The sequence below is a fragment of the Nannospalax galili genome, unplaced genomic scaffold (genome assembly GCF_000622305.1).
Source record: "Nannospalax galili isolate Female #2095 unplaced genomic scaffold, S.galili_v1.0 scaffold436, whole genome shotgun sequence".
In the NCBI taxonomy this organism is placed as follows: Eukaryota; Metazoa; Chordata; class Mammalia; order Rodentia; family Spalacidae; genus Nannospalax; species Nannospalax galili.
This window is the reverse complement of record NW_008337921.1, coordinates 847,205-871,138: the sequence shown is the minus strand read 5'-3', so window position 1 is coordinate 871,138 and position 23,934 is coordinate 847,205. Positions and strand designations below refer to the sequence as shown.

General features: G+C 53.3%; 1 protein-coding gene across 3 annotated transcripts in view; it reads left to right on the top strand.

Annotated features, from left to right (window-relative positions):
* Sorcs2 (sortilin related VPS10 domain containing receptor 2) overlaps positions 1-23,934 on the top strand; it is a 412,336-nt gene that overhangs the window by 384,672 nt on the left and 3,730 nt on the right. The window contains exons 15-26 of one of the 3 annotated variants that reach the window (XM_008832857.3): positions 2,670-2,790; positions 3,904-4,037; positions 4,567-4,695; positions 6,642-6,813; positions 11,082-11,268; positions 14,811-14,944; positions 16,039-16,162; positions 17,160-17,272; positions 18,230-18,355; positions 21,337-21,436; positions 21,643-21,745; positions 23,506-23,609. In XM_008832857.3, the coding sequence (XP_008831079.1) occupies positions 2,670-2,790; positions 3,904-4,037; positions 4,567-4,695; positions 6,642-6,813; positions 11,082-11,268; positions 14,811-14,944; positions 16,039-16,162; positions 17,160-17,272; positions 18,230-18,355; positions 21,337-21,436; positions 21,643-21,745; positions 23,506-23,609 (1,547 nt within the window). The other 2 variants (XM_029563427.1, XM_029563428.1) reach the window with 2 other exon arrangements.

Sequence of the window (23,934 nt, the reverse complement as noted above, 5' to 3'; positions counted from 1 at the left end):
GAACATCTCAAGAATGTCCACAGCACCCCCTCCCCGAGCCCCAGGGAGTATCTATGGAGCCTCATAGAAGCTCATAGAACATCCATCATCCTCACAGAGACTCCACAGAGCTCACAAAGCTTCCGTGGAGCCTTGGGACCCCCATGGAGCCTCACAGAGTGTGCATATATGTCTATGGAGCACCATGGGAGGTTCAGGGAATGTCCATGGAGCCTCCACAGCGACTACAGACCCCATGAAGTGCCCATGGCCCTCATGGAAGCCTACAGAGCTCTGCGGAATGTCCATAGCCCCATGGAGTCTCCACAGAATGTCTGTGGACACCCCCACCCCCCACTGAAGCCGTGATCAGGCTTCCGTGGAGGAGTCCATGGTAGCACTGGCTTTGCAGCCTCCTTGCTGGGTGACCAGCAGGAAACTGGGGCCGACTGGATTCTGGGACAGAGGCAGCTGAGCACATGGCCCTTAGCTGGCTTGTGGGAAGCTGGTGCTGGTCCAGCTCTGCTTCCACTTGGACGCCTGGGAGGTGAGCATGTTGTTCCTGGAGGCGGAGCTCTGCCCATCCTGATAGTCAGGTGGTCCAAACTATCCACGCATTGCTTGTGCGTCCTCCATGATGCTGTGACCATCAAGGCCCTGGGGAGTCCTGTACTCTCACAGTCTGTGGATGGTCTTCCCCCCTGGATACTATAGTCTGAGGCAGGAGGGATACCCTCACATTTCCTGAGGTCAGGGAGGCGGTGTTGGGTATTTGTCAAGAGAACCCGGGGAGGAAGGATGGCTTCCCTTGCTCTGACGGCAGCTTGGGCTGGGGCAGACTCAGCCCTGTCCCTTGGTCCCTTTATAAGGGAGCTGAGCAGTTTGTGGGGCTGGAGCCCTCAGATCAGGAGGAATAGCTGGCAACTCTGGAAACAGCCCTGACCAGGGTCTCAGGCCTCAGATCTCCAGCCAGGCCACTGGGGCACTCTCCACCCTGAATACCTTACCTTACTGTGGGGCTCACATTCTTCAGGTACTTCAGGACATTAGCCCTTTGTGTGACTGAGGTCCTCAGAGTCAGATCTGGGCCCCAAATTCTACTTTCATCCTGCCGGTACCATTTCAATCAGGGGAGAGCGGTAGAGTTGACAGGCAGGAGCTTTCATGCCTCAAGTTTTTAAAAAGCATTGGAATGCTTCCTACAGAGCCTTTCACAGAGCTGAGTCTTCAAACAGCTTCCAATTCCAGTGGACATGGACATCCTTCACACTGCAGAGGGGACACACTGCCTGACACACAGGAAGCTTTTCCATTCGAGCCTACCACAGGGTCCTGCCCACACGGCATCTCTGTCTCAAGGTTACATCTAAGGTGACCACAGTCATCTAGTCAGGACACTGTAACACTGTCCACAGTTGCCTCTCCAAGCACAGTGCAGGACGGATGGTGCCAGCCAGGCTTCCCCCAGGGTGGAGCAATCAGGCTAGGGCAATGGCTGTGTAGCCCACATTTCCCATTCTCCACTAATCAATCAGTGGCCCTTTGGCCTCTTCTGGTAAGTTCTTTCATCTAGATGAGAGATGCTGACAGCTGGAACAGAGGTTTGGGGTTTTGTCACAGGCAGAACCCGAGGCAGAGATGTCATAGAGGCCCATGCCCATTCCCTACACAGCTTAGAATGCATAGTAGCAAAAGTCAGATGCAGAAACTTGCTGGGCTGCCCCTCCCAGGCCCCATTTCACAGCTGTTGCAAGCTTCTGGCCCTGAGTTCCAACTCTAGCTCCTCAGGGTGGGCTGTGGCACTGCCATCCCCAATGGGTCCCTTCCTCAGCCTCAGTTTCCTCTCTGAAATCTGCGATGATCAGCACACATTCCTCACAGGGTGTGGTGAACCCAAGGGAGAGGGCCTTGGCCACATATCAGACATGTAGTAAGTTCTAGGGTACACCTAACTCAGGCTGTGTGTGTACACATTCACTCAGGAAAGTGTTCCCTTAGGCTGGGTGCTTTGAGATATGAGGGGCATGGGAACCCCCTTCCCATATGGCTCTTCAGCAGAGAGCTGTTGGGCAAGGTGACAAAGGGGCCATGACAAGGCCACCTGAGATCTGTAGAGTGATTGGATGGGAAGCGTAGAAGCCTGCGCGGGCCACTGTGGTCTCAGCTTGCCGAGCTGAGTGTGCGTAGCCTTCACACATTACCATGCTTCCCGCAGGGCTGGAGTCCCGGTGGGATGCATTGAACAGTCACGCTGACCCTTCTCATCCTGCTGCCCAAGTCACAGCGTGACAGCTTTTTTCTCTGGAGTATCAGATCTGCCTGGGGTGAGCCCAGAGCCTCATTCCACATGGCTGGGCAGAGAAGACACCAAACAACACTGGACATGGCTCCCCACACAAAGCACAATGCAAGGCTTGATGTGGGGGAGGGCAGCGTGGTTGCCCAGCCGGCTCCTGTCCAGGAAGGAGGCCATGTAGGGTCAGATGGACAGCCTGTGCTGGTGTGGTCAGCAAGCCATACACTGATTGCCCTGGGGGTGCCAACACCAGGCCAAGTGCAGCAGGAGGGCATGTCGCATTACTGACTCCAGCACGGCAGGCGTGGCACCGTGGGTGGCGGTACACGGGACCAGAGGATGCGTCTGCACAGCAGGGAAGGATCAGTCTAAAGTGGCTTTCCTCTCCTCTCAGGGTCTTTGGCCACATCAGCTTCCGCTCTGATTGGGAGCTGGTCAAGGTGGACTTCCGGCCGTCCTTCCCACGGCAGTGTGTTGAGGATGACTACAGCTCCTGGGACCTCACTGACCTCCAGGTGGGCCAGGACACCCATAGCCAGAAGCCCTTTCCACCACCAGGGAGCCTCACAAATGCCCTCCTCCCCCAGCCTTCCCAGCATCCTCCCTCCCAGGGATTTTCTGGACTGTCCTTGCCTGTAGTTGCTCTGAGCTGTGGTTCTCTATGACCCTAGGGGCTGCGGGGTTCCACCCTCACCCCAGGGCCTGCATGGTAGGATTTAGGGCTTTTCTGCTCCTAGAGATACATCATGGGCACAGACTTTATCTTGTCTGGGCCAGGCCTGACTTGAAATCCATTGTCAATGTCTAACTCTCACATCCAGGAGCCAACAGGACATGAGACCCCATGTTAGCTCCTGGCACTTGAGTGTGGGGCTGGGACTGCGGGTGTGACTTCCTGGCACCTGCTCGCATCCTAGTCAGCCTGGAGAACTTCATTCAGGACCAGGGCAAGGGGCAGCAGAATTCCAAGCTGGGCTTTGTAGCCAAAGAGGATTTGAGGCTAGAAAATTCCTAAGAGGAGACGGACGCCTGGGGCTGGGAACTGTGACTGACCACAGGCAGGACAGTAGCTGAAGGCATCCTGGGGACCAGATATGTCTGGGGGTGGAGATCATCAAGGGGTCAGATGTGGAGGGTGGGGGTCTGGCTAGAGACTTGATAGGCCTTTATGACGAAATTGGTTTACCAGCAAGTGCTCAGACGAGTCTAGGGAAGGTTCCAGAACCTGACTCGTACTGAGCAGCATGCCTGCCAGCCCTGCCCCTACCACAGCCAGTTGCAGTGAGCAGGGTGGTACTGAGAACCTACTCTGTGTTCATATGAGCCCTCAAGACAGGGCTCCATCCCCAGCTCCTCACCTGGCACCCTGTGGCCAACTGATCCAGCAGTTCTACGATCACCCAGGGCCAATCAGGGCTTACACAAGGTAGATGTGCAAAGCAAGTAGCCGCGTGAGGCTGGACCAGTTGACCTCAGACATGTCAAGTTCCCTTCTGGGCCTCAGTTTCCCTGCTTGTCAAAGGGGATCCCTCCCCCACCCTGGCTGCTGCCAGAGCAGGATCAACAGAAGCCGATGGACAGGTGTCAACAACCTCAGCCAGTTCCTCATCCTGGTGTTCCCACTACAGGGTGACCGCTGCATCATGGGCCAGCAGAGAAGTTTCCGGAAGAGGAAGTCCACGTCCTGGTGTGTCAAGGGGAAGAGCTTCACATCGGCACTCACGTCACGTGTGTGCAAGTGCCGAGACTCTGACTTCCTCTGGTAAGCACTGCTCAACTCTAGCCACCTGCCCCTCCCTCCAAGCTGCTCCAATATCTTTGCATGGTGGTGACCAGGTGCTCAGAGCCAAGGCAGAGGAAGCTATGGTGTCCTTCAAGGCCCTGTGTGCAGTCACATGCTACCACCTTCACCTTAGGGCATCATGGGAGCAAGCCACGCTCACACAGTCCCTCTTCTCCCTCCACGCAGAAGCCCACTGCCCTGTGACAATATGGTTTCCACAGCCTCCACCCTGCCCCAGCCGCCTCACTTCACTCTCCCCAACCTGCCCCTCCTCACCTCCCTCTGTCTTGCAGCCTTTGAGAGTCATTCGTCTCCCCCCAGGAAGCCCACCGGTTCCCAGAATCCCTTTCACACTCCTTGCGCTAGAATGTAGCTGGTGTGTTCCATTTGTCCTCTGGGACAGACGTGTGCTCACCCATGTCCCCACCAATGTGGATGCATGCATCTAGGCCCTCCGTGTGAGGTTCTCCACCCTGGTTCTGATCTAATGTTTACTTTTCCTTTCCAGTGACTATGGGTTTGAGCGCTCGCCCTCTTCGGAGTCCACTGCCAGCAAGTGCTCCGCCAACTTCTGGTTCAACCCCTTATCCCCTCCTGATGACTGTGCGCTGGGCAAGACCTATACCAGCAGCCTTGGGTGAGTGCACCCACCCATAACTCTATTCATCTACACACCATCTACCAACCAACTCCAGGGGCAGAGCCAGGAGCACCCCATGCCATGCTTCCTGACAGTCCACGGCTTAGAGGAGAGGTCATGGTCTGGGTGCTGGGCTCATAGGTGTGTGTGGCTCAGCAAGTCACCAGACTGGCACAGCGACCCACGGGTCTCATTGAGCTTCGGAGGGGTGCATTGTCAGGAGAGAGCTGACTCAATGGGGAATGAGGGGCGAGACAGGTCTATCTGAGGCTTACATCTGCTGTAGGACTGAGACCCCCAGGACAGCCCTGCCCTACCCTGGTCCTCCTGAGCCTCTCACACACCCATGTTCAAGAGCCAGCCCTTGGTGGTATCAGAGGTGCTCCTGAAACGTGGGGGACTCCGCTTAAACCCAACTTCCAACAGGAGGCCTTGGTGGACACCCCTGGCCATTCCTCCAAATTTGCCTCTGCTGTAGCTGAAATCTCAGTCACTGGCATGCTTACCTGATTATCCTCCATGCTGGATCTAGGTCTGTGACACAGCGGCTATTCCTACAGTTTGTGCTATTCTGGGTACATGCTCTGCAGGAGGGGAAAGTGTGGCAGGTAGGCCCTGTCTCCCTGGACGGATCCCGCTGTTTGTGAAGTATTAACTTCAGATATATAGCAGCCGTGAGCCTTCAGCTGCAGGAAAGCTCAGCATGCCGACCTGAAGGCGCCATTTCCTCATGCTCTGTGAGGAGCTCCTCATCACTTCCCCTGGAGAACTAGAAGAATCAGTGGCAGGGCCAGGAGCGAAAGGCTTTAGCTTCAGCAGCAGATAGCTCAGCATGTATCATTCACCCATTCACCTATCCATCCCCCATCCATCCATCCTTCCATCTATCTACCCATCTATCCATTCCCTGTCCATCCACCCATTCACCCACCCATCTATCCATCCATCCATCAACCCATCTTCCTACCCATCCATCCATCCACCCATCTATCCCCTGTCCATCTTCCCATCTCCTATCCACCCATCCATCCCTTATTCATTCACCCATTCACTTATCCATCCATCCACCATCCATCCATCTCCTGTCCATCTGCCCATCCCCTCTCCATTCATACATCCATCCATCGATCCCTGTCCGTCCACCCATCTACCTATCTATTCATTCTATCCATCTATCATTCACCTACCCTTTCATTCACCTATCAATCCACCTAACCAGCTATCTATCTACCCCCAACACCCCATTCACTCCTATCTACCCACCCACACATTCATCTGTCCATCCACCCATCTATCTATCCATCCATTGATCCACCCATTCATCTACCCACACAACCACCTACCCATCATCTGTCATCCATCTCTCCATCTACACATCTACCCACCTACCCATCCATCTCTCTACCCATCCATTTCATCATCCTCTGTGCACACCCATCCTTCCATATTCATCTGCCCTTGATAGAGGTCCTGACTGACACTTCAGATAAGAGTCTGTTTGCCACGGCCTGGTAGGCTGCTGAAGAGGCCACTGTTCTGTTGCTTGATAGGGTGGGGGTGGGGCAGATAGATGAGCGGTGGGTGCAGCCATCCCAAGAGAAGTGGTGTGTTTGCTCCTGGCCACCCAGGGAGCCAGGCCAAGGCCAGCCCCTCTCAGCCTCTCTGCCTTGGATTCAGACCACCTCCTTCCATCACCCCTCAGCAACAAAAATAGCAGTTGTTATTACTTGGGGCAATACGATCACCCTAAGTATGTTTTGGCTTTCTGAAGCAGAAAGTGCTCTCAGCTTTAAATGGGCAGAAGCAGCCATGAGGTGACATGGGGAGCTTGCAGCATATGGGGTCTTAGAGGTTGGAGCCGTGAGCTACCTCAGGAAAGGAGAGCATCCTGCCCAGCTTGAACCGATGTTACCTGTGGCTCTGACCCTCCCTCATCCACCCAGGTACCGGAAGGTGGTATCCAATGTGTGCGAGGGTGGTGTGGATCTGCAGCAGAGCCCAGTGCAGCTACAGTGCCCCCTAACACCACCCCGGGGTCTTCAGGTGAGCATCCGTGGAGAGGCAGTGGCCGTGCAGCCTGGAGAGGATGTGCTGTTTGTGGTGCGGCAGGAACAGGTGAGCAGCTGCCCTGAGCTGTCATTGGAAGGACTACTCCAGTCAGATACCCAGGGATGGGGCACTAGGCAGCTTGGAGCATGGCACAGAGGCCAGCCTGCTCCCAAGGGTGGGATGGTCAGGGCTGGAAGTTGGCTCTGAATTGAGACCAGTGTTTGAAATGAAACAAACACAAAAGCAAATGCGTCAGAATGTCAGTGGGAAACATGGGCTCCGTATTGTCTGTGAACGTACAAGGGTATGCGTATATTCATGTATATGTACCAAACATTGATACAAAATTGATTCCACTCCAGAGAGGGCACTAAATTTAAAAACAACTACTGGGGCTGAAGAAATGGCTCAGTGGTTACGAGCACTGGCTACTCTTGCAGAGAACCCAGGTTCAGTTTCCAGCACCCACATGGCAGCTAACAACCATCTGTAACTCCAGTTCCAAGGAATCTGACACCCTCTTCTGTCCTCTTCAGGCACTGCACAACATGGGTGCACCTACATACATGCAGGCAATACATTCATACACATGAAATAAAAATAATAAATATAACAAAAATCATTTACTTATTTTCTAGTGCTGGGGCTGGAACCCAGGGCCTTCTGCAACCCAGGGCCTTGTGCATGCTAGAGACGTGTTACTGAACCACGTGCCCAGCCCAACACAAAAAAACATTTTAAAACCTCTAAGTATATTGATTTAGTTGATTTAGAATCCCAACAAAAGCATAAAGTTAAAAAAACTGTTACTTATAATCACACAGCCAGAGAAAACTCCTCTGGGCATGTATATATGGATGGATATAAATATAGGTTTATATATATATATACACACAAATATATATAAATATATACATATGAATCTCCGCCCAGTCTCCCACTCTTTCTATTTTTATTTTAGAACAAATGTTACATTTTCTTCTGATTTTAAAAATAATATATGTACATCGTAGAATATTTAGGAAATGCATAAAAAAACCATCAAAGATATAAATATCACCCAAAATCCTGTTCCCAGAGGGAACTGTTAATTTTTTGCATTTTCTTTTGGTCTTTTAAAATTAATAGTTAGCAGTCCTGTGTTTCTATTTATATATATTCCACTAATGATCCGTGTAGGAAACAAAAAAATGACAGTTGGTAAAATTTACAAACACTCAAAAAATGCAGAAGAATGCAGGAGCAGCCCCGCCCCCTTCCCCGGGGTCCGGGCCAGTCCCACTCAGCTCACAAGTCCACAGGAATCCAGATCTTCAGCTTGCAGTACACGGGGCTATGGGAATCTTATGCATGCATGATTAGGCCTTCTTCAGTCAAATGCCCTGTAGAACCGGGTGCCATGTGGGGTGGGGCTGTGGCGATGTCTCTGACTCTGGGAGCAGGGATCTGGCCTCCTAGAAACAGGAAACTAAGCTGAGGAGGACACGGACCAGCCACACCCAAGCACCTGTGCATCCGGGCACTGTACACAGCCTCCTCCTGCACTCCCAAGCACAACCTCACGCTGTGTGCTCTGTCCAACCTACTTCATAGGTGGGGGGAACTGAGGCTTGGACAATGAAGTTGAATCTCTCAAAGCTCATGGTAACAAGTGGCAGAGATGGTGTTTGGTCCCAAGCCTGAGACTCCAAGTGAACAGAGCCCAAAACTGTGGCTCCCAGACCCAAGCCAACCCCTCCCTCCTCACTCTGACCCCCCGCCTCCAGTCCTCTGCTCACTGAGAGGGCCCTGAGGTTCACTGGAGCCGGTAGGCAGCTCTGGGGCAGAGCTGGGTGTCTTCGTTCATGACAGTGTGTCGGGGTGGTAAAAGGACAAAGCCCTGACCGGCTTGGGGCCCCCTGGATCCTCAGAGCAGACTCAGCAGGGGGCTCCCAAATTCCAGGTCAGACATCCTGTAAATACGGCCATCTTCTGCCCCCTAGAGCCTGGAACTAGTAACTGCATCACATTGGCAATTACCCAGCCTGGTGAAGCTTGGTAGCCCCAAAGGCCAGTTGTCCCTGGTAGCCCAGGGACGAGTAGGAAACCTATGCTCTGGACCCAGACCCTGGCTGGACTGCTTATCTGGCACTGGCTAAGGTGGGCAGAGATGAGAAGGGGTGTGACAACATGGGACTAGGGTGAGCACACACTGGTACACTAGTATGTACACTTACACCATGACATATGTTCACACACATGTTCACACACTCTCACATATTCATACACACTTGAGGACACACACTTAAACATAGCTAGATGTGAAAAGCAGGGCAGAGTATGGGGAGCCCAGGTTTGGTTAAGTATCTAAGAATTTCCAGTATGGTGGGATAGAGGCCAGAAACAGACCAACAGACAAGCTCTTGACAGATTTAGAACAGGTTGGGGGGACAGTCTCTCCAGCCAGCAACAGCATCTCCCCTAGACCTCACAGTCAAGACAGACATGAACCCAAACAAATCACAGATACAACAGGACGTGGGAAGGTACACAACTTTTAGGATCCATGTTAAAGCCAACCTCAGAGACTCGGGCTGGGGGGTCCTTCAAGTGGATGGGGCTCCAGGCCCACACAGGGAAACCTTGGTATGTCAGTTCCATCAAGGAGACACTGGTTTCAAGAAAGATCCTGTCCAGGAGATAAAGGCAGCTGCCGTCAGAGGATGAACCAGACATCCCAAAAATGGGCGAAAAACCCACGAGGAGACAGTTGGCCCAGCAGGCTGTGCGGGTGGTGAGCAAGCACGTGGAGAGAGGCACTGTGAAGGACACAGATGTCAAAACCACAGCAGATACACACTTCCCAGATGGCATGCAGAAAACCACCCCTCACAGGAACAAGTGGGACCTCACTACACCCTGCCAGAGAACAGTGGGCAGGGAGCCCACCTCTAGAACCGGAGAGCCTCAGCCTTGCAACCTATAGAATGGGCACATGAAGCACCAACCATGCTGGGATGCCCTAACAAATGGCAAACAACATGAGGTCCTAGAGAAGGGCCTGCCCCTCCTCAGCCAGCTTCTGGGGGTCTGGGAGCCCCTTGGATTGTGGCTTCAGTGCTCCAGGGCCTGCCTCTGTCTCCACACAGCTCCCTCCTGGTGCCTAAATCTGCTTTCTTTTCAAAGACTCCACCCATGGGTGTTGGGCACTTAGCACCCCAGTGTGACCTCCTCTTAATGATTTATAACCACAAAGACTTAGTCCAAATATTTCATTTGGAGGGCCCCAGTAGATGTAAATTTTGGTGACATCATCTAACCAGCACAGAAGCACTCATGGAGAAAGTTAAAGGAACATAATTTACCTAGAAGTGTCTGATTGGCTTTTGAGGTCTGGCAGGTGTGAGCTAGGAAGAGTGCTGATAGCTGACGGCATGTTGTGTGGGTCTGCTGAGGGCTGAAGAAAAGACAGCAGAAGGGGGAGGAGGGAAGGAAGGAGAGAGGGAGAGGGAGAGGGAGGGAAGGAAGGAGAGAGGGAGGAAGGGAGGTGAGGCAGGCAAAGAGAGGGAGGGAAAGTGGGAGGGAGGGATGAAGGGAGGGAAGGAGGGAGAAAGGCAGGAAGGCAGGGAGGGAGGGAAAGAGGGAGAGAGGAAGAGTGGTAGGCAGGGAAGGAGGAAGGGAGGGATGAAGGGAGGGAGGGAGAACTTGTATGTGAACACAGGAACTCCATCTTACCATGGGCTGGGAAGTTGGGGTTGGCCAGCACTTAGAAACGTGGCTTTGGGGAGGATAGCACCCAGTGGCTGGAGCTCGCATGGGTGGTTCAGTGTCACCATGAGACAGTTTGGGGAACCCCTCCCTCTGCGTCACACAGCAGAGCCTCATTCCTGGCACTGCCTGGGATGAGATGAGAAAATGGGAGCCACAGCCCCATCGGAGGACAGTCGAGTTTCATCTGCTGTGGTCCCCTGGAGACCTGGTAGAATCTGCAAAGCCCTGCACCTCCACATGAGAGGTCCCCACTTTCTCTCCTAGCCCCATGGCCTGGCTCAGGTTCAGGATTCCAGCTGGGCACCATCTAGCCCTCAAACTGCCTCCCTAAGATCATCCACAGGTGTCCCCTGTACAGCACCTGGGTGAGTGTCCTTTTAAAGAAGAGCCTAGCCATGATCCCCTGGGCTGCCTCTCTGCCCAGCCTGCTATAGGCTACAGGCCCAAAGGTAGAGCCAACCTACTCCCCACGGACCCCCACGGTGCCTACATGTAAGTGAAGGAGGGAGAGGAAGAGAGGGTGCCTGGTGCTAGAACCCCCACTTTGAGGCCATCCTGAGTAGCCCTGTGCTGTTTCCTTGCAGGGTGATGTCCAGACCACGAAGTACCAGGTGGATCTCGGGGATGGCTTCAAGGCCATGTATGTGAACCTCACCCTGACAGGCGAGCCTATCCGACACCGATATGAGAGTCCTGGGGTCTACCGTGTGTCTGTCAGGGCAGAAAACGTGGCAGGCCATGACGAGGCTGTGCTCTTTGTCCAAGTCAACTGTAAGTCCCCTGCTACTTTGAGGCTTTCCTGCAACACAGAGAGCCTGGGCCTGGGGAGTCCCAAGGAACTGCCTGCAGGTCCTCAGCCCTCAGGACATTGAGGCCAAGGGAGGGGGACACAGGCAGGCTGGGCTCAGACTTGGCCCGCTGTGATTTTCACAGCGGAGGGTAGCAATGGTGGTGGTGATGGTGGTGGTGGTGATCGGGGGATGATGGTGATACTGATGTTGGGGTTGATGGCAGTGATGCTATAGGTGTTGATGGTTACAGTGGTGGTGATGAGATGATGATGGTGGTGGTGGTGCTGCTGCTGCTAATGCTAATGTTGGTGCTGATGATGACAGTTATGATGGTGATGGAGATGATGGTGATGGCAATGATTGTGATGATGATGGTGGTGGTGGTGGTGGTGATGGTGGTGATGGTGACGATAGTGATGATGGTGATGATTACTTTAGTTATTTTGCATAGCTGTGACTACAGTATCTGACAGAAACACTTTAAGAGGGGAAAAGATTTACTTTGGCTCATGGTTTCATAGGGTTTCAGTCTATCACAACAAGAAAGGCATGACATCATTCATGGCAACAGGAACATGTGGCAGATAGGGTATCCTCACATCACAGTGGGCCAGGAAGCAGAATGAGGTTAGATGATGGGCTGGACTGTAACCTCTAAAGACTCCCTCTAGTGATCTAGTTCCACCAGTTAGACCCCACCTCCTGACGGCTCCACAGCCTCCCTAAATAGTGCCTCCAGATGGGAAATATGCACTAAAAACATAAACTGAAGGGAAACACTTCAGATTCAATCCATAATTCTTTTCCCTAAAGCTTGCAGCCATCTCGTAATGCAAAATGTATTCATTCCAACTTCAGTAGTCCCCGTGGTCTTAAAGTTGAAGAGACTATTCAGACTCAAAGAAATTTCTTAGCAATGAGTCCCTGTAAAAGCAAAAAGCAATTATACACTTTCAATCTACAGTAAACATTCCCGCTGCAAAACAGAACAGGAGGATAGAAAAGGTTTGACCAAAACTAGACTGAAGCCCAGCACAGAAAGCATTAAACCCTGTGCAGCAGCATCTGGGGCATGTTGTGTCGCCCTGCGGGGTTGGGCATCCTGCCCCTGTGGCCTTCCCATTCCACTACACATGCCCCCTCTCTTGGACAAGCTCCACTCACTGCCTGCAGCTTTCCTACATAGCTGTCACGTCCATGGCCTCGCAAACATCCTGGGATCTCCAGTGGATCCTGGGTCTCACCCTCGCAGCTTGATGCATTACCCCACAGGAAAATTTGACCCTGCTATGTACATAGTGCCTTGTCTTACAAACTTTCCTTTAAAAAAGTCTATGTGCCAGCCTCCATAACCCTGGAACATTTGCCTTCTGCATGCCTGAAAACGCAGCAATAGTTGGGCCTCCTTGGACCATGACTGCAATAACCTCCTAGTGCCTTGACTCCTGATCCCTAAGGCAACCTTCTTGAACAGGGAACCCCTGTGTCCTGTTTTTAAAATATTTTGTTATTTTATGTGTATGAGTGTATTGCCTGTATGTATGTAAATGTACTCTTGTTATGCAATGTATGTGGAGGTTAGAAGAAGGCATCAGATCCCCTGGAACTAGAGATAAGGATGGTTGTTAGCCACCATGTGGGTACCGAGAACCAAACCTGGGTCTTCTGCAAGAGCAGCCAGTGCTCTTAACCACTGAACCATCTGTCTAGCCCCCATATCTGGTTTTTAAAGGAAGGTTTCAAATGTGCTTACAATTTCACACGCCGCAGACTGTGGTGAGTGGAATCTTCCATTCCTGAACTTGCCTCAAGGCCCCTTTCTATGGTTCTAATCAAATAACTCAGCTTCGTTCAAATTTTTCTTTACATTTTTTAGTTGATTTTGTGCAGTTGGGGGAGGTGGCATGCTACAAGGCACACACGAAGGTCAGATGACAATGTGTGGGAACTGGCTCTCTCCTTCCATCATGTGGGTCCTGGGATCAAACTCAGGCCATCAGACTTCATAGCAGGCCTATTTTGTTTTTGGTTTGGGGGGGATTTTTTTTGGTCTTTTTGACAGGGTCTCTCTATAATCCCAACTGGCCTGGAACTTGCTATATAGACCAGGCTGGACTTGAACTCACAGAGCTCTGCTTGCCTCTGCCTCCTGAGTGCTGGGACTAAAGGCATGCGCCACCATGCCCGGCTTGATGGCAGGCATATTTACCCTCTAAGCCATCTTGCTTAAAAGGCACTGAATATCTTTGACAGTTAAGGATTTTTTTGTCCAGTGTCCCCCTTTCTGGCCAAACTAAACATTGTTCATGCCCCTCTTTTCTGCTCTTTGCTGCTTATGCTCATTATAAACTTGGCGAAAAGCAGCCAGCAGTAACCATCCCACAGCGTGAATGCTGTGCTGTCTTGAAATTTCTTCTGCAAAATTAGTCTATTACTTTAGAAAAGGCGTTCATTGCGGGTATGGATGGCATGTTAAGTGTATGTCCCAGCCCTCTGTTCCCTTAGTTCCCTTTTAATTCAGCCTCACGGGGTGGCACAATGGCTCAGCAGATAAAAGCACTTGCTGCCAAGCCTGATGACATGAGTTCACTCACCAGTTCCCACACTGTAAAGGACAGAACTGACTGACCCTTACAAGTTGTCCTCTGGCTGCCACACTGAGACACATCACACCCATACACAAAAACACACAAAATATGTGTGTTGATTGATTCAGAATGAATTGTTGATTCAGCCTCACATTTTCAGGACATGGGAAAATTAGACTTTTCCAGAATTACAACATGATGGTTTCTGGTCAGTCTGTACTGAGTCCTTGTTCCCATGAGGCCTCACAAGCCTGGCCTAGGGTCCCTGTCTGCATTTCCACTAACATTCTATCTTCTAAATGGTCCATTAAGCTCTTCCTGGAACATTCTAGGGCTTCTCTAACCTGCAGCTCCTAACTTCCCTCTCAGAAAAAAAGTTCCAAGTGCTTAAGATCCACAGGGGTAGGTTTAGTCCAAGCAACAATTCCCCTTGTCTATACCATGTTTCCGTATTAGTTACTTTTGTACTATTATACCATAATCCTGACAGAAACTCAAGGGAGGGAACAATTAATTTTGGCTCCTGATTTCAGAGGATTTCAGTCCATCGTGGTGGCGAGGCATAGTGGCGTACATTGCAGCCCAAATCTCCTCACATCATAGCGGACTGGGAAGCAGAGTGAGGTTTAGACCAGGCACCAGGCTCTAGCATTCAAAGGCCTGTGACGATCGACTTCCACAAGCTGAGCCCCACCTTCTAAAGGTTCTATAGCCTTCCACCTAGCACCACCAACCTGGGAACAAACGTTCAAAACACAAGCCTATGAGGGACACTTCAGATTCAAACCACAACAGTGACGGTGCTGATGGTGTGGTGATGATGGTGGCCATAGTGGGGTTGGCAGTGGTGATGATGGTAACAGTGACTAATAATCAGCCTCTAAAATATTTTGCCTCACTGTCCCCTAATCGTGGGCTTCGGGGAACTTTGCAGCCCCCCTGCAGGCCCTCTCCCTCGAGGTAGTCCCTGCCATTGGTACCAACCAGGAGGTGAACCTAACCGCCGTATTGCTGCCCCCGAATCCCAACCTCACCGTCTTCTACTGGTGGATTGGCCACAGCTTACAGGTTCGTCTGCCTAACCCTTCTCTGCTCTCCCACAGACTGACACTTGTGAAGTGGGCAAGTGGGGCGCACTCCCCACTGCAAGGCCCCTCCGGGGGCCATTGGAAAGGCCCAGTCCTGGCCCTCCACTCCACATACACCCTGAGCATCCGTGCGAGGTTCAACTGCTCAGGGGATGCAGGACGGATAAGACAAGCTCCTGGGTATTCTTGTGAAAGACATGGAACATAGTGCTTGACCAAAGTTCAGTATGACATGTCACAGGACTGTGTGGGGAAGCTGTCTTTAATAGAGGGGCCAAGGACTGTGTGGGGAAGCTGTCTTTAATAGAGGGGCCAGGGAAGTAATTACTGAGGTGGTTAGAATGTGGCCTCACACAGAAGCTTAGGTGATACACACTGTGATACTTGTGGCCAGGAAGAAGAGATTGTCTATCCTGGAGGCTAGAGAGGGGCACTGTTCCTCAACCAGGAGGTAGTAGCCCTGCATCCCAACAGCAACACTGACACAGGGCTGAAAGAAGGGAGGGGCTTCAGTACAGAATCATGCTTCTTGGGATGGGGGGCTCCCAGAAGGAGCAGAGGCTCCGAGTTCTAGTCTCAGCTTGGCCCAGCCAGCTGAAGGTTCCAAGTCCTTTATTCACTTCCCCGAGGCTCTGCCCCTGCTTTTATAAGGGTCTGGCCTGGCCTGTCACTGAGGTGACATCACCACCATCTGTGCTGAGTATGGCTGATCTTTGCCACAGGCTGCAGCCTGGGCTGCTGTTGGCCCACACCTCGGAAGATGAGCCAGGCTGGGGCACAAGGCTGTACCTGCTCTCAACAGCCAATAAAAGCTCTACAGGAAGGCACTGCCCCCTCGGGATGAATGTGTCCATGCTGTGGAGGCAGAGGACACTCCCTATCCAGCTTAGAACTGGGGTGCTCTAGGGTACCCCACACCTCCCAGATACTGCCACTGTGGAAACTACCAGCAGGTCCCTAGCTGATGAGAGCTGGAATCAGCATAGTCCCAGTGTGGCCCTGACAGCAAACGGGGCCAGTGTCCCCACAGCCCTGTACTCCGTCAGGTGGACCTGACCCCACTTGTGCCCACAGCCCCTGCTCTCTTTGGAGAACTTGGTGACAACCCGTTTTACAAACGCGGGGGACGTTCGTGTGACAGTGCAGGCTGCCTGTGGGAACTCGGTGCTGCAGGATTCCAAGGTCATCCGTGTTCTGGGTGAGTTGTCGCCACCCACCCACCCCATGCAGGGCAGCACAGGTGCACAGCTACAGAGAGCCTGGTTGCCCCCAGGGTGCCCTAAGTTGGAGTGAAGAGTCGAGGTAGATTTGGTCTCTGACTATGTGGCCTTGTTTGAGGTATTCTGGCCTCTTGGGCCTCAGCTTTCCTCTCTGTAAGATGAATATTGTCTCCTAATACTTATGGAGCACATCATACACAGGAGGCTGTGTAGTAACTCAGCAGCAAGAACAGTTGGGCACCATGTCACCACCTCCACAGGCCTGTCCGCTCACCCCCACCATTCTAAGGATGTGTTTCACAGGGAAACACATACAGTAGAGAACCCTGTCCTGGGAAGGAGTCGTCCCCGGCACACATTACCTCATCAGCATGCCCGAAGCTCATTTGGCTTAATAACAGTCCGCCATGGATGGCAGCCATCAGTTTCATTAGAGACCTTCAGATAGAGGGATGAGGGCTGCCCTAAGCCCATCCTCCCTTCACTGTGGAGTGAGAGGCAGATGTTGAGTCACAGTTTACAGAGAACACTGTCTCCTGAGCCCTCTGCAATAGAGAAAAGGGGCAGCTTAGAAGCCAGTGGGGTAGTGACAGTGAGTCCTGAGCTGTGGGCCCTGAGAAATGTGCGCAACACGGGGCCCCTAACCTCAGGGTGCTGGTGATCTGGCGGGTTGAGCAGGGAATTGAGGTTCATGGGTCCCTGAGGAAGGAGATGCCAACATCAGAGGTGTGTAAACCCTGGGAGTTAGGGAGCAGGTCTTGTGGAGCAGACCAAGCAGCGCCGTGCCTTCCTTCCACGTTGGCAGCCACTGTCATCGTCGTCACATGGCAGGCACTGAGGTACATGTAGGGAGAGCTCTTCCAAATCTTCTGACCTCAAAAGACCATGGGAATGGGCTGGGACTGTCTGGCCCACCCCACACATGCTGTCCTCTGCAGGGCCTGACCTGCTGGCTCTGCTCTCTGCCTCTTCCAGATCAGTTCCAGGTGGTGCCACTGCAGTTCCCCAGAGACCTGGACGCCTTCAACCCCAACACCCCCGAATGGAGGGAGGACGTGGGCCTGGTGGTCACTCGGCTGCTCGCCAAGGTGTGTGACAGCTTGGTTCGCGCTCCTGGTGTGGCCTGCAAGGGCTGGGGCACGAGAGCAGGACGAGGCCGGGATGCTTGGAAAGCAGCAGGCTGCTGCTCCAGCTTGAGTTCACAGCTGGACATCTAGAAGAAAGGGACTGGACTGTATCATCAGGCACAGCAGGAGACTGGCCTGCTAAACTCTTGTCCTCCACTGGTCCAGAGCTCTTAAAACCACTCCCAGTTCCCGTCTGAATTCTTTCTGAGCTGGACTGGAGACAGAGAAAGAACCGCAGTGGGTCACTCCTCTCAGGCAGTTCACAGCAGCGTATTGGAGAGGCAGTGGGCTATCTAAATCCCTGGGGCCCAGGAAAAGAGAGGCCAGGCCCACTAGAGCCATCCAAGACTTTCATAGACAGAGACTACCCCCTGATTACCCCATGCTGGTGAAATTGCTGAGGCCACTGAATTATGAGCAATTAAGCACATTATTATACTACATGGAGCCAGATGCCCAGGAGCTGAGCCTGGTGACCTTGGGGTTATGTGGGTTTGCAGCTAAGGGCTTGGAAGTAGGAAGGGGCAGGAGTCAGCAGGGCCAGGTGTCACAGCCTCATACCACTTCGATGGTGGGGGACACTCACCTGCTCCAGACTCAGGATGATTGCAAGGCAGGCACCGGTGTTCCTGGGAGCTGGCTTGTGGCAAAGAATGAGGAAAAGAGGAGGCTTCAGGGGCTAGAGAGATGGCTTGGTGGTTAAGAACACTGGCTACGCTTGCAGAGGACCCAGGTTCAGTTCCCAGCATGCACGTGGTGACTAACAACCATTGAATTCCAGGCAGTCCAACATCATCTTCTGGCTTCCATGGGCACTGCACACATGTGGTGCACTTACACACATGCAGGAAAAACACTCATACACATAAAATAAATTTAAAAAATGAAGGGGATCCAAGTAGTCTGCTGTCCCCACAGGAAACCAGCATCCCCGAGGAACTGTTGGTGACCGTGGTGAAGCCAGGGCTGCCCACCGTGGCTGACCTGTATGTGCTCCTCCCTCCCCCCAGGCCCACAAGGAAGAGGAGTCTCACTAGTGATAAGGTACGTCTGTGGCCATCTGTACCCAGGTCCTCCCTGCATAGCAGGGCTGGGTGGCTGGATGCCCAGGTGGGGCATCACTTAAAGGCTGATGTTTGACCATATTGCACTGTGACCCGAGTATCTACCCTCTGGAGGTCTCCGGACCTCCAAAGCCAAGGGGAGAGGCTGGGCTAACTAGGTCTCCACTTTGCCTCATGTCATTGACTGGAGCTGGTCCCGGGGCTTCAGCTCCTTTGCAAGGAGTACATGTGAGACACTGTGGGGGAATCTGTGCCACAGAACACAGAACAGACCACACACACACACACACACACACACTCCGTAACTTTCCACAGTATAGCTACCAAGTAGTAGCCCTCGTGGATGGGACAAGGACAGGCCAAGAGACAGGTGTGTGAGGGGACTCAAAGATCAGTAGGGATCCTTCCAGGTAGCTAAATCTAAAAGCAGACAATATGAAAAACCAAGTGTTGTCCAGGGGAAAACAGAACCTAGCACACTCTGGTGGGGGTGGACAGCCATGTGGAGAATGGACTAGCAACTAACTCCACCAATGACACAGACTGGACCTGTGGCCTGGTGAGTCCCTTCCTAGAAAATATGTGCCTTCCCCCAAACAGGTTGGGGAAGATGGCTCAGTGGATAAAAGCACTTGCCAGGCAAGCATGAGGACCTGAGTTTGAATCCCCAGAACCCACATAAAAGCTGGATGTGTAGTGTGAGTGTCTGTGTCTATAATCCCTGCATTCCTGCAGCCAAACAGGAAACAGGAAGGACAGTGCAAAGGTTCCTGTGCAGGTGACAAAGGTCAGGAGGTGAACTGTAGATGTGTATGACTGTGAGGACATACCAAAGCCACCCATACTTGAGCACACAAAACTGATACACGCACTAGGTGACCTGGACAGGGGGCCAGCCCCAAGGACGAGGCTGGGGCAGCACAGACCTAGCATTTTGCAGATACAGGCCCCACTGTTCAGATGATGGGGATCTGGGCTCATCTGGGGCCATGGGGAGGCCAGATGCCCAACGAGGTCAGCAGCACTTTGTATATTGTAAGCCATTAGGAAAAGAAACCAGGAACCACTCAGGAGTGAACAGAGAGGCCCAGGTGGCAAATACACCAACAGCCAATGAAAGACCGTCTGGGCTCATGATTCAAAAGATGCCTAACATCCGTGCCACCTACTGATTTGTGTGTCCCAGTGGAAGAAGAGGGCATTTTCACAGCATAGAAAACTGACCTGAGCACACACGGAGCCAACTTAACCTTGACCACAAAGCTGGACATGGCACCCACCCTCCTCACACCATCCAAAGGTAGCATGAGGCACATGGCACAGTGTGGGCTGAGGCCCAGCAGCCAGTCCACCTGCCTGTCACCATGGTGCACACTGGGGAAAGGACAGCCCTTCAGTACACAGCATTAGGAAAATGGATACCCAGCCACCGGCAGCAGGATGAAATGGGAGCTTCGCCTACATGTCATACACAATAATCACACTCTACTGAAGACAGACAACACTGTAAAACGACTAGAAGACCAGGCAGGAGGCAATCACACAGAAGTCTGGGCAAGTTGGATGGTAATTGCGTGACCCAGAGACTCCAATCCTTGTGTGTAATTGAGAGAAACACACAGAGCACCATCACTCACTGCAGCCCCAAGTGGTAACAGCTCAGTAACGTGACTCCCAAGGCCAAGTGGACAAAGGGGATTTCATCACATGAGACATCTCTTCATGGCACGGGAAACCACCTGCAGAGTGGGCCCTGGCAGTCATACGTGCATCTGACAAGGGTTTCGTATGTCTCCATACATGAGGAAGTCGACTGACTCCACAGCGAGAGTACAATCCAAACAGGCTAGGGGTGAGGGGTCAGGACAGTTCTCAGAAGACACAAGGAGCAGGGAGGTTCAGGAATGCCTTGTGTTGCTGCTTACCAGGGGAATGCAAGTCCCTCCACAGAGAGGGGTTACCACAAGAAGGACTATTCTCAGAAAGGTGACAGAACAGCCTGAGGACAGTTTTCTTCAGAGCTACTCCCCACCCAGATGACAGCTAATTGCTCCCAGCCCAGGACACATCACTGGACAGGACAGGGACCTGGTCTGGCAACTCTCAGGTGCTCACCTGCCTCCTGTTGAGCAGCCAGGGCAATCCCAGTACAGCTGCCAAGAGGTGGCTTGGCACGGGGTGCCCTGGAGATGGTCATCCTGAGGGGTCCCTTTCCCACACCTTGTGCAGAGAGCCAGTCCCTGAGTAGCCTTTGGGCCATCTGGCTCCATTCTGAAGGGGAGGACAAGTTCCCAGCCCCATAAGTGGTAGGTAGGAGTGTGTGAAGGTGGCCTGTGAGGAGATTCCAGGGTATGAATGGAGTCAAAACCTTCTCTCCCCCAAAGGCTGGGGAATCTGTACCCCTAAGTCTGTCCAGTGGACTCAGTTGACGTCAGTCCTAGAGACACAGACAGCACTATGGGAATGAGTGTCATCACCAGGTCACAGCTGGGTCTCCATACTGGGCCCTAAACAGTAAGCACTACCTAGGGACAGAGGACAGGGAGATGTGGGAGAGTCCTATGTGCTGGATACCGCAGCTGTTTTCCGTGTTACGGGGCTCTTAAAGACAGCACCGTGGTCCCAGCACACCCTCCAGACTCCCCCTCAGATGGGATGTTCTGCCTGGTCTGGTCTTTTCATGGTCTATTACTTTAGAGAAGCCTCATCACAGTGGGGGCAGGGCCTCCTGAGCATCCAACACCACCCCACCCCCAGCCCCCTCACCCCTGGGCCTACACACTGCAAACTGAGAGCTTGCTGAGGGCAGGGCCAAGGTGTGTCATCAGTGGCGCTGGCGCCTCATGAAGGTTTCCTGCTATCATCTGACAAGGACTGAGGCACCAAGTGGCACCTTCCCCAGCTCGGAGGAACGCTCCAGCACTCCAGGCCCCAGGATCTCCCACCCCCTCTTGCTTTCAGAGACTGGCAGCTGTGCGGCAGGCACTGCGCACACACAGGATCAGCTTCATCCTTCGAGGCGGGCTTCGCATCCTGGTGGCCTTGAGGGACACAGAGGCAGGTGAGATGCCTGGCTTGTCCCCTGTGCAGGAGGCCCAGACCCAGAGGGCCCCACCCACAGGGCACAGCAGGACTCTGCCAGGAGCGGAGGTCAGCCGGGTCCTCTAAGGCCACACAGCATGTCCATCTTTCATAACCTGGACCGGGGCAGGTAGAGGACAACATCCAGCCTGCTCATTGCTGCTGTTCTCGCTGTTTTGTTAACAGGTTCTCAGAGGCCAGGTGGCAGTGGCGGCTACTGGGCCGTGGTGGTCCTCTTTGTCATTGGGCTCTTTGCAGTGGGAGCATTCATTCTCTACAAGTTCAAAAGGTAAGACCTCCTGGTGGCTTTGACATGTATCAGGCAGCTCTAGATGGTCCCAGAGGTGGGAGCTTCCAGCAGATCATGGAGGCTGAGTAAGTCTTCCCTTGAGCAGGCTGCAGGGCCAGGACCTATCGAGTGTTGAACCATCCTGCAGGTGGCCTAGTACTAGGTCCATTTCAGAGGCCTGGCCACACCCTGCCCTGCCCTCAGACTTGCCAAGGATTTTCCCTCTTGGAGGGAGGAGGAGGGAAAGTGGGCCCTGTAGCACAGCGTGCCTGACCCAGCATCACTGAGGCCAGCTGAAAGGCCTAGCAGGGAGCCGGGTCCAGGACTTCAGGCCAGGAGCCCTGGATGGAGGGGAGAACGGGGGGACCAAGCTGTGTGAGGGCAGTCAGGTGCTCCGGACGTCTGTGTGGGTGGACATCTCTTAGTGGACATTGATGTGGATAGACATTTGTGTGGGTCAGGATGTGTGAATGGCTGTGGGTGTAGATGCTCTTCTGGACTTTAGTCTCATGTGAGACATGCAGGACCATGGATGGTCATTCAGAGGGTGGCATGCTGCCCTTGGGTGAAGGCAGGTGCCAGGGACAGAATTTTGTTCCTTGTGGGTGAAGTGTCAGCCCCACTCTCCAGACCTCCTGAGGGCTAGATGGTATTGCCGCAAACTGCCAGTGGCCCACACCAGGTGCATGCAGCCAGGACAGGATGCTACCTGCCACACACAGAGAGGGGGAGGGTCTAGGCATGCCCAGAAAAAGGCTGGTGCAGTGTTCCCAGGGCCGGCTTAGGCTTTGAGGGTGGAGGGGAGGGACATGTGGCCACAGAAACAGAACTCGGGCAAGGGGCGAGTGCCCTTCCCCACCACCTCCAGGCTACCCCAGGTGAAGAGGGCAGGGAAGGTGAGAGGAGAGAGAAGTGACATAGCACCTGCCTTCTGTCCCTCCAACCATTCATCTACCTGGGCTTTCAACTCTGCCTAGGTCTGCTAGGCTGTGATGTCTGGGAGCTGGTTCTGTATGCTGTCCTCAGCACTGAACTGGCAGATAAGTCACCCAGTGTCGAGTCTCCCTGGCTCTGTGCCCCTTGGGGGCTGACAGGGCTGTACTGTCACTCAGGAGTCTACAACAGCAGGTAGAGCCACCTGCAGCACCACGTGCAGCATCTCTTCCTGGCGGGCACATGCCCACTTCCACCCTGTAGGCACACCTTATTTTCTCCTACTCAAAGGTCCCAAATATTCTTTTTGCCTCCACAAGCCTCTAGGGAGCACTCACCACCAGGATTGGGGACACCTTTCTCTCCCTAGGCCTCAGTTTCCTTATCTCTGAAATGGGCCTGTGACCTTTCTAGGTCTGGGTAGAATAAAGTGATTATCACATACAAGGGGCTTGGCCTGTGACCCTAGCAGGGCGGAGGGTGTCATACGTCCTCTGTTTCCTCTGGTGCCTGGACTAGAAGTGGACAGTGGAGTCCCAGGAAGCCTGGATGGACAGGGCTCAGCAGGTGTCCACTCAGGGTTGGGTCAGCACTGTGTGTTTGTCTGTAGAGCGTGTGTGTTCACTGTCCTGGCTGTCAGGTGGTGGGAGATACAGAGGATGGCTGGTTCTATAGTGGTAACATTCGGCTACAGAATGAGCAAGCAGCAGTGGGCAGGAAGACACGGGTGGAGGGTGGGCTGTCTGGGGAACAGCCCTGTGTAGCACTGTCTACACACACCCTCACAAAGGGCTTATTGAGAGCTGAGCTGCACCTCTGGCCAGCAGGAAACGCCCCGGCAGGACGGTGTACGCCCAGATGCACAATGAGAAGGAGCAGGAGATGACAAGCCCCGTGAGCCACAGTGAGGATGCCCAGAGCGCCATGCAGGGTAGGACCTGGGGCATGCTGACCCACCTACCCCCACCCCCACCGAGCGGCCTGGCAAAGCCCAGGGGACATGAGCCAGGCTGGCCACAATTGGAGGGGCTTTCTGGGCTGTGTCTTGACACAGTGAAGGTGGGCCCTGGGGCTGCACAGGATGAAGTCAGAGGCTGGAAGCTGAGGGCACCGTGCCCAACAGTTGTTCAGCGGCCTGCACAGTCCCAAGGGCAGAAAGCTGCCCCACAGGACCTTGGAGCTTTCCATCTGCTGTTCACTACGACTGCAGAGTCCATGAGCGTCGTGCATACACATGGACCTCAGTCCAGCATTTC